Source organism: Thunnus thynnus, chromosome 2 (genome assembly GCF_963924715.1).
Source record: "Thunnus thynnus chromosome 2, fThuThy2.1, whole genome shotgun sequence".
NCBI lineage: Eukaryota > Metazoa > Chordata > Actinopteri > Scombriformes > Scombridae > Thunnus > Thunnus thynnus.
Genome location: NC_089518.1, coordinates 19,869,808 through 19,885,657, shown reverse-complemented (window position 1 = coordinate 19,885,657; position 15,850 = coordinate 19,869,808). Strand labels below are relative to the sequence as shown.

The following is a 15,850-nucleotide window of genomic DNA, read 5'->3' as shown; positions in this document are numbered from 1 at the left end:
TAGGAACAGGAAAAGTGTTCCTAATATTTTGCCCTCCTCATGAGTGGACAAAATATTAGGAACACCATTCAATATAATGCACTCTAGTACACTGCCACCACCCACTACGATCTCAATAATAAACATAAAGTAGAATTATCACCTTTCTGACAATGTAAACAAAAACTGAGAATATATAAGCTTTGTGAATGTAGAATTTACACAGAGCTGTTGTATTGGATTGCATTAGATGCACAGGTGTTCCTAATGAAGTGGCTAGTGAGTGTAAGTTTGTGACTGGGAGGTTGCTAGTTCTGATGAGAAAAAACATTGTGAGAAAAACAAATGCTTCACATGAGCTGCATAGCAGCCAACAGCAAAACACTGTATTGCATCAGGTTGTGTGAATGTGAAACATGACTGGAAAGAGTACAACGTGCAACAAGTCAAACTTCTCCAGACAAACAAGTTAAACTACTATTAGAGCCTTATGTTAATCTTTTGTAAATACTGCAGTGTTAATAGAAATTAACTTTGTATAACGTCCTCATGTTACTTAAGGCGTGATGAATCCATCTGTAATACCTACCAGTCGTGTAATACAGGTGACGTTTGAAGAGCTAAATATACACTGTTACTATCAGCACGTCTCTAAAGGGTGTGAGCTGGTAAAGCAAACACAGATCAGCCCTCCAGCATTAAGAAAATAGTAGGAGTCCACTTCCATTTTATGGCTTGCTGTTCACTATTTGAAGACCAGACCTACAACAGACAGGGTAAAGCAGGGTTTCTTTATCTTATGTGTGATCTGGTTCCTCAATTATTTGACTTGGTTTGTTTACAGCAATTTAACTCAAACCTTCAGTGCTTACATTAGACAGTTTATGACAGACTAAGCTCACCCTAGTTATACAAAGAGGTTACTTATAGAGCTTCCCAATGGAGAGACGAATGTTGGCTGTGAGAACAATGATCAAGAAGCATCGTCCCAAGAAGGAGACTCTGGACCCTCGACAGTGGATGAAACAGGAGGCAGTGAGGGGATTTACTGACTTTGTACTGAACAAGCACACGGAGGAAGAGACAGACAACAGCTTTGACAACAAAGAGATGTGTAAGTACACAAGAATGAAAGGATAACAAAATGAGAGGAGGAGGAAAATAAATAGTCTGGTTTTACAGAACAGAAAAAAAGCATACAAAAAGCATACTATCATCATAGAGCAAAATTTTGATGCAAATTTCTCTTGAACTCGCACTGTCACAGTTGAAGTTGTTCATTAAATATTCTTTATAGTTGACCGACTTTGTGCTCATAGCATCACAGTTTCTTCTCAAGAACTGCCCAACCCTAGCATATTTGCACAAGGCTGAAACCTCAGACGATCTCTTCCGCAGCACATACAGCAGAAGCATACTCATCTCAGTTTACTTTACAATATGTTCATGTTGAGGTTTTGAGCCAGGTGTCTCACACACCATCTGGTTGTGTACTAAAGGATAGGTTCACAATTTGAAAAATTGTTTTGAAAAAACTGTTAAATACTACAGTATTTTTTAAATAATTGAATGTGAAACCTTCCTGTGCGCTGTGTTGTGCAGTGCTTGATGCAGAGAAGCAGTTTATGGAAGCAGCCAAGAACAATGACGTGGAGACAATGAAGACTCTTGGAAAGGGGTTAAATGCTAATGCGAGGAATGTGGTGGGTCTAAACAGACAAACTCTCTTTACACTGTATTATATAATATCACATAGACTAAGATCATTTCTGGGGTTTTGGAGAAACCCTTATTAAATGGATTACATACTAATTAAATTGTTTGCCTCAGGATAATAGGACTGCCCTTCACTATGCAGTAGCTGGCAAAAACACGGAAGCTGTTCAGCTCCTGCTACAGCGCAGGGTCAAAGTAGATCAAAAAGACAAGGTGAGAGGGTCTGAAATGTCTGTAATACTTGAACCACAGACTTATGTTATATTTTTAAGTAATCCCCACTTTCCATTTTGTGTTTTGTGTCTGTCAGTATGGTGTGGCACCCATTCATTTGGCTGCTTGGTTTGGCAGTTTGGAGATCCTGAAATTATTAGTGCGGAGTGGGGCTGAACAGAAGATTGACAACGAGGTAAAGAAGCAGGAGCAGATTTGTTCTAATGTTTCGTATTAATAGACAGAGATGAATACCCAGAAATTGGGCCATTTCTCTTCTTATTTTGTGCAACATTTCTAAAAAAAAAACATGCCCCCCCTCAGGCATATAGTGATTGACTTTTTGTAAGTTGTATTTTGAATCCTACATGCTTGTTGCACTCAGATGCACTTATTCTACATTAATTGTCAAATATCCTTTTCCCCCCTAATACAAATAAAGTTACATTTCTTTGACAACAGCAGATATTTATACTGCTCATTACTTGACTAAACAGAACATGCTTTTCCAAATTATAACTTGCTTTTTTCTACCTCAGGAGGGACAGAACATCATGCACTGTGCTGCTATCAACAACCACACAGAAATTTTAGAGTACATTGTTGATGACCTGCAAATGAAAGAACTAGACAAAGATGACGAGGTATCTTCTGTACTATAAGCATCAATAACCAACTCTATAATTGACTTGCATATTATTTAGCACTACCAAAGTACATGTAGTAATGTGGTTGCTTGTACCTCGATCCTTACATTTCAGTCAGGACAACGGGCATTTGCATTGGCAGCAGAGCATGGCTGCGTTGAAATGTTAGAGTTGCTGATGGAACCACATTACAACATGGCCACCATGAAGCCCAACAAGGTGTGTGTGGACTTTACGTTGTTGCTGTATGTATGTATTAACAATATAAGGCTGACTGCACATTTGTGGGTCACACCTGCAAGAAAGCTCAAAGTCAAACACTCTTTGATGCGAGTTGTTTCCCTCCCTCCCTTCTGCCAGAGAGGGGACACGCCCCTGCACTTAGCTGCCAGGAAGGGCCATTTGGACGCTGTCCAACTGCTGCTGCAGAGCTTTGATACTCGGGATGAAGTCAATATGGTAGACAATCAGTGTAAAACACCATCTCTATCAAGGTTTGGTTTGTGACAGTGTGTACTTAGTGGCTAATCCACTGCTGGATGGTGGCTCCACTTTGGATTAATTGAGATGTATCAAAAAATGTTGGTCATTATTATATAATATGGCAAAATGTTTTTTTGGCTTGAACTTCAGCTCTGACTGTTAAATTGTACTTGAAAACATTGACCTGATGCTTCTGGACAAAGATTCGCCAGACTAAGAATGGAACTTAATGATGGATATCGTCTGAATTACAATGACAGACATTATCTGTTCTTAAATAATATAAAAATGTTGAAAAGGCTCCCAAGGAAATAATTATTATCCATTACATGTCACTGATGCCTGTCAAAGTTCCTAGATGGTTAGAAAAAATTTATAAATGTGGTCCACTCAAGATAAATTTTGCCCATTTCAGCCTCTGTTATGGTTTTCCAGCACCTGCACTTTATTTTATTGATGGGATCTTCTGTGTGGCAGGATGGTGAGACAGCTCTGTACCAGGCTGCAGACAATGGTCAAGAAGAATGTGTCCTGGCGTTACTGGAGGCTGGCTGTAACCCCGACATCCTAACAACGGTACAATAAGGCACTTTAATGACTTTACCATAAAATGTTTAAATGGGTTTGGGCAGCATTGATTTTTAAATAAAAAATGTTTTTTTAGACATAGGCCTTCAGCTAAACTTCCTTTCTTGTAGGCCAAATGCAGTGCTCTCCATCCAGTTTCAAAGAGAGGAGACACATCTCTTGTCCAACTTCTCTTAGAGTACAAAGCCCACATGGACTTTCAGAACCAGGTAAGTAAACACAAGCTAGGTGGCAGTAGTACACTATTTCAGTGAAGTTTTCTGGTAACACATCAGGTGTACTGCTGACACTCTGCCACCTTTTGCTCTCAGCACCTAGAGACTCCTCTCCACCTGGCAGTGAAGAAGAGTCACGTCCCTGTCATCCATGCTCTACTAGAGGCTAAGTGCAACATTAATGTCACTGATAAGGTATGATCATCCAGTAACACAGTAAAATAAGATGTCAGCCCAACTATATTTATATATAAAATATAAATACATTGAAAATATGTTTGCTGCATTGCATTGTGCTGTCCTGTGCCATGAACTGTTAGAGGTCCCAGACCGCTATGCATCTTGCCGCAGAGCTGGCCAAAATAGAAGTTGTGGAGATGCTTCTTAAAACCGGGCTAGATCTGACAATCCAGGATAGGGTAAGGATTCTCACAAACACCATTTCAAGAGCTAAGAAATCATTGTTTTTATTTAAATTAAAATATGCTCCAAGAGGTTAAAAAACCTCACTGTCAAGTCAATCATCTGAAAGGAAAACGCAATACCTTCTACATTTAATTAAAGTTGAAGTAAAATATTTTTGTTGGATTTGGAGCAGCAGGGTAAGACAGCTCTGGGTGTTGCAGCCAGAGCGGACGAGGTGATCATCGTGGACATGATCATCAAAGCAGAGAGATACTACGCATGGAAGAAGGTGAGAGGTAGTGACATGATACTTGTAACTTTGACTGTTTCCATGTGCGCCATAATCCATTCTTCTCATGATTACATTCATCACAAATGATTCATTTCCTAAGGTCACAGTTTAGATTAGCTGAATTCCTCCTAATACTATTAAAGCATCCACGGTAAAAAATGACTCAACCCAGAAACATTTGACAGCCAATTTACCATTAATTTAATTAAGGATATGCCTGATTCCCTTCCCTTCTTGATTTTCAAAATGTTTAATTCCAGCATTCATATTGCTAATCATGTGTGTGAGTGTCTTTCCAATAATCTCTTCCTGTGCCCCTGTGCTCTCTGAGGCTTGTGGCCTTTATCAATCTACTAACATGATTTAATTGCCCTTTCAGGCCAACACTGAGCTTAATGAGAGTGTTCACAGCCAGTATCCGCTAACATTCAAACTCGACCACCGCTGTGAGACCAAGGAGCTCCGTTCCATGGCCTGGCGCCTGGCGTACGACCTTCTGAAACCAGGAGACTGGAAACGACTGGCAGGAAACTGGAACTTCACTAAGGCGCAGGTGTCTGCCATCGAGGAGCAGTGGACAGGTGCCACAACTCTCACTGACTGGACAGGCTTTTGACTGTGCATTTGGCAATTCTCTGAAATACTATAAAATAAGCCTCTTGCTGCCAAAATGTTACTGATTTAAACCTCTAAATTTATGATAGATTTGTGGCTATGAAAAGAATAGACTGGCTATTTTATTCCCTCTGCTTTTCTTTAGGCTATTTTTACTAGTTTAATTATTTTCCTGACAGAGTCACTGCTGTGTGTGTTTGTCCACAGGTCAGCACAGCTATCAAGAGCATGGGAACAGGATGCTGCTGATCTGGCTCCATGGGGAGGGTTTGGCTCAGAAAAGCCCTGCTAAAGAACTCTACCAGGGCCTGATCCTAACAGGCAACAGGAAAGCAGCAGGTACATGTTGTTTAGAAGTATTTTTAAAAACAAACCTACTGAGGAATCTATAAACATATAGCTCTACTGCCTGAGGATGTGCATCAATTTGAAGTCTAAACTTTTACTCTTCTATTACAGAAAATGTTGGTTTGTCTTACAGATAAGATGCGGATGGAAGCAGAGAGTACCAGCAGTAAGAGCTGCAGCATTTTATAACAGTGATTTTAACATATGGACTGACACAAAATTAACTTCATGTTTACATAATGTAAACTACAGATTTGTACAGAAAATAAGCAGTAAAATAATTTATTAAAATATGTGCCAGATTATAAACATACAGCATGGCTTTGGTTTTGTACAGTAAACAGCCTGCGCTGTTGGACGGTCATCTCAATAGCAAACATCAATTACACAAATATTTAAAAAATGTGATTTTACACATTACAGTACAGTCGCACCTGTGCATAATTTTCATAGAAAGAAATGTCCATTTTGCAATTCAAACTGTATCCAGCTGCTGATAATTAAAAATCATTTACATGTGCTTAAACACCTGCATGTATCTGGTTTCCTAAGAAAAATGCTGTTTCTCAGGAAATTATGCATTTCAAAATTAATGAAAGGAAGCTGAAAAATGGCTATCTAATGCAGAGAAAGAGCAAATTCATTCCAAGATAAGATAAGAGAATGAAATTGAAACTATTGGCAAGGTAACTATCCCTAGGATTGTTGCATAGTGTGTGTAAAATTTCACATCTAGTATAGGTGTGAGATGTATGTGTCTGGTCAGTCAACTACTTTGATGGAGTGTACATGGCAGGTGCTACTGTGTGTTCTGGAGGAACCTCTTCCTCCGCTGGCGCTGGGACCCTGTTGTGAGGAACGAGGAAACTTAGAAGCTGTGGCCTGACCAATGGTGAGCTACAGAAAAGAGGAAAAAGAAAAAAAAAGATAGAACATTAGAGGATAGAATTCATGTTATTTTTTTGACTTGACATGAGTAAACGGTGCTTGCATAATAACACACATATGCTACAAAATACTACAAAATAACAGTAGAGAGCACAGTTTGCTATACCTGTGTTACAGGATGATGGCGTTCAACTATAACAGAGCTCATGGGCGGAGTCACGCCCATCACCTGGAGGTTGCTGCGGGCAGTCTTACTGACGTCAGGTCGTGCAGCGATGCGAGCCGTTACAGTCTTCGAGGGTTTTTGTTGGCTGGCTGTGACGACACGACCACTGACCTGGAACAATAAACACTCATGTTATTAGCACATGCGTTAATGTAATAACTGTAGTATCCACTTTTTTGGTTGTTGGTTAAATGTAAATATCATATAGTTTCAGAAGACTATACTGAAGGTGGACAGTTTCATCACTTGTAGGCAACAGATCGATATGTCTAATGCTAACCTGCTTTTGGGAGCTTGTAAGGCCCCCTAGTGGGAGTGAGCTGTGCACCACTGCAGTGGGAGGGAGTACTTCTGTTGTGGACACTGGGGCACCAAAACCCATCTGAGGAAAAGGAATTCAGGAAAAAGAAAGGTAGGAGTGAGATTTGGAGAAGGAGAGTCATAGTGCAGATGAAAAAAAAGCAGACTGAAAGAACTGCACAAGCTGATACTAATACTGTACAAACCACATGAAAAAAGTTGAATATGACCTCAGATTTTTCATCAGCATATAGCACCAACAAATACAACTCAAAATTAGAGGAAAAAAATCTAATCTGCTAATACAACAGCAACAAATATGGCAAAATTTTATGTGAAAAACTGACGGACTGATTGAAATTTAAGAAGAAATTAAACAGTGGCATAAAATAACTGTGGTGTGTCGATAAAAGTACATTTTCATTCAAAACTGTCAGTGTCTCACCAGATCGTCTCCTTCACTGTGGGACGCAGGGTCTGGTCGGTCAAAGTGAACCGGGCTGATCCGTGTGGAAGAGACAGGAAATGGCTGGAGCTGAGCCAACGTAGCAGAGCCAGACTCATCTTGAGGAGGCAGAGGATCTGTAGAAAGAAAAACATTAAATGAATCTCTGGAACAACACATTCTTGATGCAAGTTTGTTATAATTACAACAAATCACTCATCATCAAGGCTGAATGTTGGACTGGAGTTAAGAAATGTTGAATTTGGCCTGAGCAACACCATTTTTGTGAATGGTGTCCAGTGACACAATTCAACTTTCCATCTCTCAGTACTAATGGTTAAAAATGGGAAACTTTATATTTGAGTTGGGATGCAAAATTTCTCATCCTCTTGTTTAATGATACGTTAATAGAGACATTTTTTAAACGGAATATGTTATTGGAAGGAGAAAAGAAAGACATAGACTTGTAACAGAAAAAGAATCTAACCCCCCCAAGTATGACAGAAACATAATGAAATGCATTTCAGGTCGCAAGACTCATTAAACCTGAAGCAGATGGATGAGCAGAAGACCATGCAAGAGCTCATTTCTACCAGCTAAAAACAGGGAGGTGCAGCTTCAGCAGCCACATGCTCACCAAAAACAGCGACTGAGGAATATAAGTGTTGTCTATTCTAACTTCTGGTGCAATATGCTGATGGCAGGATGTGAATTAGGTGCTAATAGCATAAATCTACCCTAGCTGCTGTCAATGAGACTGTGTGGGGATAATGGTATATGCTGTGAGGGTTTTCTGCAAATATTAGGGCAATTAGTATGTATCTTCCAATAAAACAGTGCCGTTGTCTGGCTCCAGGTTCATGATAGTTACTGTACTCTACTCTAATATCCTGTATTGTCCCAAATTCTCAACTCAATCTTCACACCATTAACAAACTACTAAATAAAAGCAGGTATCTGGCTGAATGGATGAATATAAATGAATGATATCAAGGATATAACCTAAGCAGTCAGCACTCAGCACATCCTCTGACTCATCGCTCTATTAGATGAGTCAGTGAATGACTTGAAGAAAAGAACAAAGGACCCCGTCTGCTCCACTCATTCATAAATCTACACTGTCAATAGCACATGGTGGCACTTTATTGGAGAGATGGTGTCTCTTTTTCTTGTCTTAGTTTCTGTCTTTATAGCTGTGTTAAGTCAAGACACCACAGAGGCAAGGCTAACAATGCCTTCAAGGTTTGTTATATAGAGCAGGGGTCACATATATCTACTATATATATTCATATAGTTATAGGATCCCATGATGAGGATAATAATGTGATGGTAGGTTGGGTACAAGTAAAAAACAAAAACAAAAAAAGAAATGATAATCTCTTAAAAAAAAACAATAAAACAACACATTTGTGTACCATGCTGATCATGAACTGCAGTTTGCTCTGGTCTTCCTTCTGTGCTTTGGAACATGTTGAGAGCCTCCATGTTGAGAGCACACACGCCCCTCATAAAGGCTTTCTTCATAGACTCCTCATAGTGCTCTCGCTCCAGTCGCAGTCTCTGAATCTCTGCTTGGGCCTTCTCTATAGCCTTACAGTGCTGTAGATAGGTGGCAGAGGAAAGAACGAACCAGTCATTTATATATAACACTGACAACACTACAGTAGCTGAAGCTCAGCTGAAAAGAAAACATTCTCTCTGCATTTGTATGCTGCTTTGTAGACATTGTTTACTTTTGAACAGTTGTCTCTAATTAGGCTTTAATTCGATCTCCATAATGATTTCAAGGCAACCAAGTTTAGTGTAGCAGTTACTTGCTGAAATGTTGACATTGTATGTATTTAAAAAACTGAAAAAATTTGAAATTACTTTACTTATGTAAAAAAAACTAACAAATCATGGTAACCATTGGAGCTTTGGGTCTGCTTCATATGACTCAGCTCTGTACATGAATAGTGTCTCTTACTGACTACAGAGTGCTGTGCTTCCTGGATATTAGCACACCTCAATGAGGAGGAAGTAGAATAAATATGAATTCAGTCAAATTACGTGAAATAAACTGCACTGAAACTCCACTGCAGCATCACCATACACACGGTTTCATCGGCAGGTCTCGCACCCACTTACTTACCTCTGCCAGCTTGGCTTCATACTCTGTAGACAGGTTGGTGCAGACCTCTTCAGCCCTTGAACGGCAAGCCCGCTCCATCTTGACCTTCCAGTGTTTCTGGACCAGAGAGTGCCAGCCTAACCACACCTTCCTCTTCAGCTGCAAATTGTAGTGCTGCCGTGCTACCTGAGCAGCATGAGCCTGGCAGGGAAGCACAAGACCATGAAAATATTCACAAGGAAATAATTACACCCATAATTCATTCCTGTGCAGGTGCAGTGCATTTTCTGTTGTGGTGCACTTTCTGTGTCATGGTTTAGACAAAATATGCGAGTCATCCACTTTGGTTTCTATTTTAAAGAGATGGCATATACAGCTGTTTTGTTACTGCAAAAAAATCCTTCTATCTCATGGATTTGACTGCACTTTTTAGGATATGCAGAATGGTATAAAAAAGGAACATATTATTCATCAGTGCACTGACAAAATTTCAAGTATGTAAAATATATAAGAGGAGAGATATTTGTGAAAAAATGTGCCATATGCATGTTCAGTGTGCAGTGACATAGTGATGTATGGGTTGGGAACTCATGCAGAGACAGAACATTTGCATAAACCATTAAACTGCACTGACAGTTATCTAGCAGTTCACTACCATTCATTTCACATCCATTTCCCCCAAAATGCACATATATAAAAATGTAAAAAACATAAATTATACTATGTGATATAAAACAACAAAAAACACCCTTAAAGAGCAAACATGCTGTCTAAAGAATCACTGAATTACTTTAAAGTTTATTGAATTTAGCAAAGCCCCACAAATATGTTTTCAGCCTGTAGGAAACACTCTGTGTACCTCTTCTTTGGCCTCACTGTGTTGAAGTCTCCAGTGGGTGAAGGTCCTCATCTTTTCAAGCTTTTCTTTTTGTCTGTCCAACACCTGGCTCAGGTTCACAATCACCTGAGGAAGAACACATCACACAACAAGCTTGTCAGCCTAAAAAGCAGACTAAATGTACATAAGAGAGGTATAGTATATAAGCATGAGAGACAGAACATGCAAAGGAGAGATATATGTGACTGATTGCTTAGACCTGGATTAAGCCCAATCATTGGCTAAAACATGATAATATAAATATTTGGAAATCTGAGTCTGGAATTAGGATCAACACATGATGAACCGCAGAAAGCCAAATGATACACATGTAGTCACCTCATCCTTTCTGTGGTTGGAAGTCTCGTAGGTGTGTAGCAGCTCCTTCAGGCCTTCTAGCTCTGCCTTCAGGCCAGCTGTCTGGGCTGCATTCCTCTCCCTCTCCTTCCTCATCTCCAGCTTGTGTTGCTCCATGAAGGCCAGCTTCCACTTCCTGAGCTCCGTCAGCACATTTGACTAATTAAAGAACAAAGAGTGGGACAGTCAAACTATGTTTATTACACTACTTTTAGCAAATATGGACATATGTATGCATATCTCAGTCTTTTTGAAATGATATGAACAGGTGTACTGGCGGGTTTGCCGATGACAGCTTGTGGCAAACCCTCCAGTAAACCTGGCAGACCTCATCTCTTGTCTTGTTTTGTTGGATTCATTTCTGCAGACGTCTAACAAATCCCTACACCTTAAGCCAGATTTACACTTCTGCACAGGGATTTATGGGTTCCCACCATAGATGTTGTTGAACATATTTGGCTTATCTCGGAAATAAAACAATAGATTTTCTTCCTTCAGAGACTCAAAAGCCTACTGTTTGACAACTGTAGACAAAATCTATCAGTCAAAAGAACTGAAAGAGTCTCAACATCCTCCATGGTTCTGTACTGCCTAGTCCTCAGTCAAACTACACTCTTTTATCAGCACCGCTTAGCAGGTGATTGGTTGTCATCTGCTCCTATGAATGGGCTGTACAACACCAGAATAAAAGGGCAGGAAGGACACCCACACCCAGGCACTCACTTCCTCCAAAATCTTTCCGCTGGGAGACACAATTAGAAAGGTCACTGGTTCCATGAAGAGTAGAGCTGTCATCCTATTCAAAGAGCCTTTCTAAGACTCAAACACTTTGCAACCCTTTATAGTCTCTGGCCTCGTCCTCACCGTCATCTATGGACATTGTCCACAGTATTTCTTGCATTTAATCCATCTCAGTCTAACTGTCTCAATGCGAGAGTATGGGAAATGTCAGTATGAACCTAACAGGCAGATTCCACTCAATCATACATTTATGCATTTTTTATAATTATATATAATTAGAAACACTGTAGTAATAACAGAGTAGTGTCAGTGACATAGAAATAAATGAAAGCATAAACTAAAGGTACTTTTTCAGGGCAACCACATTTGAACTTTTCCCACTATGCACTACTTTGCGTTTCATATGAGTAGTAAAATTTAAATTCATAAACAGCATGATTTGCTCTCAGTTGACACTTATGCAAAACACATCTTTCACAGTAAATGAGCAATTCACAAATATAATTTTAATTCATATTTAAGGGTAAACCTCAAGTTTGGGCCTATTTCACTGTAAATTGCTGAAGCTCAAAACACACTAATGCCATTATATGCCTTCTACATTAAACTATTTATAATTCAGCTGTGTGTAATATATATAGACATACAATATTATTTATGGTCAGCTCTCAAACAGACAGCAAACCATTAAATTGATTGATTGTGGAAGAATAGCTGTACATTATGAGAAAGCAGACTAACCTTAAGGTTGTGGCTCCATGTGTCCAGAATGTTCTCCATCTTGCTTATGTTGTGCTCTGAGATAAACATCTCTGTGAGGACGCCTGGGCTGTTTGGTCTAGACCTCTCAGTCACTGTCTGTAACCTGTCTGACGGCGTGTCTGAAACCGCTGACGCCCTGCTAGATGTCCGGCCTGCCATCTCTTCAACTGGAAGAAGAAGAAAACAAAAGAAATACAGACAGAACATCACTACAAAATGAGACAGTACTGCACTCGGATTGTCTCCACTTTTTTAAAGCTTACATGATAAGATGATAAATCAATATACAATTAGATATCAGTCTTAGCCATTCTGTTTTATTTGTATTTGTATTCAATTTACCAGGAGAAGCTCTTGAATATGTGGAGGGCTCAACAGTCAAGAGGGAGGCTTGTGATGATCTAACACTCCTACTAGAAGGTCTCCCATGTTGAGCTTCAGTTGCAGGCTCTGACAGAAAAGAGGAGAGATGCGGCAGATGAGTCAGAGAGAAAGGCAAAATGTTAAACTGACAAAAAGGGAATGTTCCTGAAATACTGTAAATCTTAACATGAAATAAGTGAGTAAAACAAAGTAAACTAAGTAAAATGTCAAATAAGAGGTCAGAAAACAAAAGACGGTGTAAGAACAGAAAAGGTGATGGCGAGAATGCTGAATAAGACAAGCATGGTTCCCCATCCAAGAATGCATTTATGTCAATATCTTAATTAAATCCTGCAGGGGGAAGAGAAGGCCTGCACTCTAAAGAGCAGTACGGGCAAAGTGCCAGGAGATCATTACCAATCAGCCCGCCTGCTTTCTACATCCCTGTGCACTTCTCCGTGACAGTTAAAGCACTAAACCTCCAATGAGTGCTGCAGCTGGAGCTGGAGCTGCGGGGGGGAGAGGGGAGGGGACTGATGGACTGTGGGTATCGTAGGGGAAAGAGATAGGGGGGTACAATCTGACAGACTGGTATCATATGTATCTTGACTAGACTGGTTTACAAGCTGAAAATATGAGGCAGATAAACACATACACCACATTTTTCTCCATGTTGTGAAGCCAAATCCTTTTTGACAGCTGATCATGTGATGAGGGCAGTGTCTGGATAGGCTCAAGTTCCGTTTCTGTCAGAAAGGCTTAATGAAATGACTGTGTGTGTATGTGTGTATGTGGCCTGCATACAAGAGAAATACCTGCTGGGCGCTGTGATTTTGTGTCGTCTTTTCTCTGGTGACCCCGACCCTCTGTTGACAGAAGTGAGGTGTTCAGGCGCTGCATGTGAGCGCTGGTGATTGTCTCAAACTTGGGGGTGACTACAGCATAGCGGAGGAGCTCCTCATACTCATCCTGTCAATCCATAAACAGTCAAAAAAAAAAGACTAGTGGGCTAAAGTGTCTACTGATATATTTTAGAGAAAAATATTTTTTAATACAAGCTGTATCTTACTTTTGTAGTTTTGGCCATCATTCTAATCGCTTAACATTTAAGTCATCAACTTAATTGTCAACATATGGGGTGCAGCAATTTTGTTATATGCAGCTTTACAAAGGAGTCCAAATGGGTAATTAAACAAGTAATTAGTTCTCGCTTTAACAATATTATCTACATCACTAACTGGAAAGTGAAGATGAAAGTGGATGTTGAAGTTACTATCCAAACCAACTGGAAACTGCAACTGTACATATTGTGCTTAGATGCAGTTTTAAAATGTAATTGACAATTTTAACAGGCATTTCAGGCAGGTTTACCTTTATTTTCACTTTGAATTCAGCAGTATGGATTATTGGTGTGAACTCTGTGTTTGTTTAACACTTGTCCATCTACTCAAAATTGCTTTAATTTGATGTGTGTCTTAATTGACTGCATTGTATAGATGTGCCAAACAGTCTTGCTGTGTCTCCAGATCTCAGCAGTTACTGGTGCATAAAGGCACACAAATGAGTGTTTTATTTTACTCACCTGAAGCTCGGAGGAGACAGAGCTGCCCCGATCCGAGTCCTTGGGCAGAACAGGACTAGTTGGTTCCTCGTCGTCTGAGGACATCTAAACAAAGATATACAGAGTTGGAAGAGTGTTACTGTAACGTTAAGTCATATGTTGTAAAATGTATATGAACACACAATGTTTGTGTCTTTGTCATCTGATAATGGGGCACATGATCATCATTTTTATTAAGATTTCATACCGCAGTAGTTCAGCTTCATATTCTGTGACATCTACATTTTGTGAGACATACCTGTATATGTTCTATACAAAACATGCTCTACATGAGGTGCTAAACAACAAGATATAGTGTGTAAAGCAGAAGAAAGCTGTATGAAAGTGGCCACAACCATGTAAAAAAAATACAGACTGTGTGTTCAAAGATTAAAAAAAACACACTGTACATTTTAAAAACGTATTTGATTCAGAGTGTTTTTCTAGTAAAACGTCTCAGCTGTAGTAGGTTGTGCCTCTCATATATTAGTATTACATTAGAACGTATATCAGCATATGTAGCATATTCATATTGGGTTCATATTGAGAAGCACATATTAAAGTTTAGGTTAACTTGGCTACACGAATATAAACTTTCTGGCAAACTGATAAATAACGCTAACAGCTAGATGAACAGGTGAAGTTTCATTCGTAAAAACAGAAACAAACTTCGCTTTTGGCTGCTGTAAACAACTGAAAACAACACACAAATCATTGGATTAATTCGTGCTGTTTTACAGTCTCTAGCAGTATATTATAACAATGAGCTAACGTAACGTACCTACGCAGACAACAGACGTGCAGTGACGGTGCTTTCGGGAAGGTTTACCTCTTTTATTTTTAAATGGAGATTAGCACACTTCTCTGCTCTGCCCTCATAAGTACTTTCGTCGGTTGGAAAATGCTTGCTTAGCCGTTTCAAACCAACTGACTCTGAAACAACAGACTGTCTGATTGGCTACTGTTTCCCACAGAGCCCTGCTAACTCGTCTCTGATTGGTTACAATGTTTCCGTGGTAACGGTAAGCGGAACAACGCCAAGGAGCTCACCAACCGTTTCCTCTTATAGTAACAATAAATGAAACAGCCCTGCAAAAGCTTTCTCTCTGATGACACACACACACACACACACACACACACACACACACACACACACACACACACACACAAATAGAGTAGCCTGCATACGGACATGCTTAATCAACTGCTGTCTTAAATCACAGCTTTTCTTACAACTTCATATTACTTACTTTATCCTGGAGGACTAAGTCAAGGTGTTTTATTTATTGTTACTGGAGGGGGATGTCTGCGATCCCCCACTAGTCATTTAACCTATAACCTCCCCTCTGTAGGCTACCCATGAGCTGGATGACTGAGAATCTTCACAGACATATTCATATGACTTTCCACATGAACACTTATTATTTGAGAAATGATAGTTTTACATATTAGTGTGTAAAAGGGCACATTGTTAGTTTATGGTTGTGATAATTCCATGAAAAATAAAATAAAAGTAATTCCTGGCAAATCTACCCTTAGCAGCTTTGCGTGTTCAAAGATTTCCAGACTGAGCTTCGTCAGTAGTGTGACATGCCGCATAGAGATTAGCTGATTAAATGCACTGTCACGAGAAAGCAAACTTACCTGTCTAAAGAAGGTGTAAGTCATTGGTGAATACCA

At 39.6% G+C, this 15,850-nt stretch overlaps 2 protein-coding genes across 4 annotated transcripts; one reads left to right on the top strand and one right to left on the bottom strand.

Annotated features, from left to right (window-relative positions):
- The first annotated feature begins 755 nt into the window (after positions 1–755).
- ankdd1b (ankyrin repeat and death domain containing 1B) lies at positions 756–5,690 on the top strand. The gene is made up of 15 exons (XM_067575551.1): positions 756–1,093; positions 1,582–1,682; positions 1,810–1,908; positions 2,006–2,104; positions 2,448–2,552; positions 2,670–2,774; positions 2,916–3,014; positions 3,516–3,614; positions 3,737–3,835; positions 3,938–4,036; positions 4,162–4,260; positions 4,440–4,535; positions 4,918–5,119; positions 5,361–5,492; positions 5,635–5,690. Exons 1-15 carry the CDS (start codon positions 919–921, stop codon positions 5,688–5,690), a joined length of 1,665 nt encoding a protein of 554 aa, XP_067431652.1. The 5' UTR covers positions 756–918.
- A 77-nt stretch (positions 5,691–5,767) lies between these two features.
- Positions 5,768–15,103, bottom strand: poc5 (POC5 centriolar protein homolog (Chlamydomonas)). Of its 3 annotated transcripts, none has more exons than XM_067608372.1 (13): positions 14,952–15,103; positions 14,153–14,236; positions 13,386–13,539; positions 12,550–12,657; positions 12,187–12,374; positions 10,687–10,863; positions 10,330–10,434; positions 9,492–9,671; positions 8,776–8,959; positions 7,361–7,497; positions 6,896–6,997; positions 6,556–6,726; positions 5,768–6,398 (listed from the first exon to the last, which is right to left on the bottom strand). In XM_067608372.1, the coding sequence occupies exons 2-13, from the start codon at positions 14,234–14,236 to the stop codon at positions 6,264–6,266; spliced, it is 1,725 nt and encodes a 574-aa protein (XP_067464473.1). In that variant the 5' UTR covers positions 14,952–15,103; the 3' UTR covers positions 5,768–6,263. The 3 variants fall into 3 exon arrangements, with proteins under 3 accessions (XP_067464473.1, XP_067464482.1, XP_067464491.1); XM_067608381.1 differs by having other exon boundaries at positions 15,000–15,100; XM_067608390.1 differs by having other exon boundaries at positions 14,956–15,093.
- Positions 15,104–15,850: the final 747 nt, after the last annotated feature.

Coding starts and splice junctions, on each gene's coding strand:
- ankdd1b (XM_067575551.1), top strand. CDS start 919: ATGGAGAGACGAATGTTGGCTGTGAGAACAATGATCAAGAAGCATCGT. Junction 1,909..2,005: donor AAGTAGATCAAAAAGACAAG/GTGAGAGGGTCT, acceptor TGTGTCTGTCAG/TATGGTGTGGCACCCATTCA. Junction 2,775..2,915: donor CCACCATGAAGCCCAACAAG/GTGTGTGTGGAC, acceptor CCCTTCTGCCAG/AGAGGGGACACGCCCCTGCA.
- poc5 (XM_067608372.1), bottom strand. CDS start 14,236: ATGTCCTCAGACGACGAGGAACCAACTAGTCCTGTTCTGCCCAAGGAC. Junction 12,658..13,385: donor AAAATCACAGCGCCCAGCAG/GTATTTCTCTTG, acceptor CTTTTCTGTCAG/AGCCTGCAACTGAAGCTCAA. Junction 6,727..6,895: donor TTACAAGCTCCCAAAAGCAG/GTTAGCATTAGA, acceptor TTATTGTTCCAG/GTCAGTGGTCGTGTCGTCAC.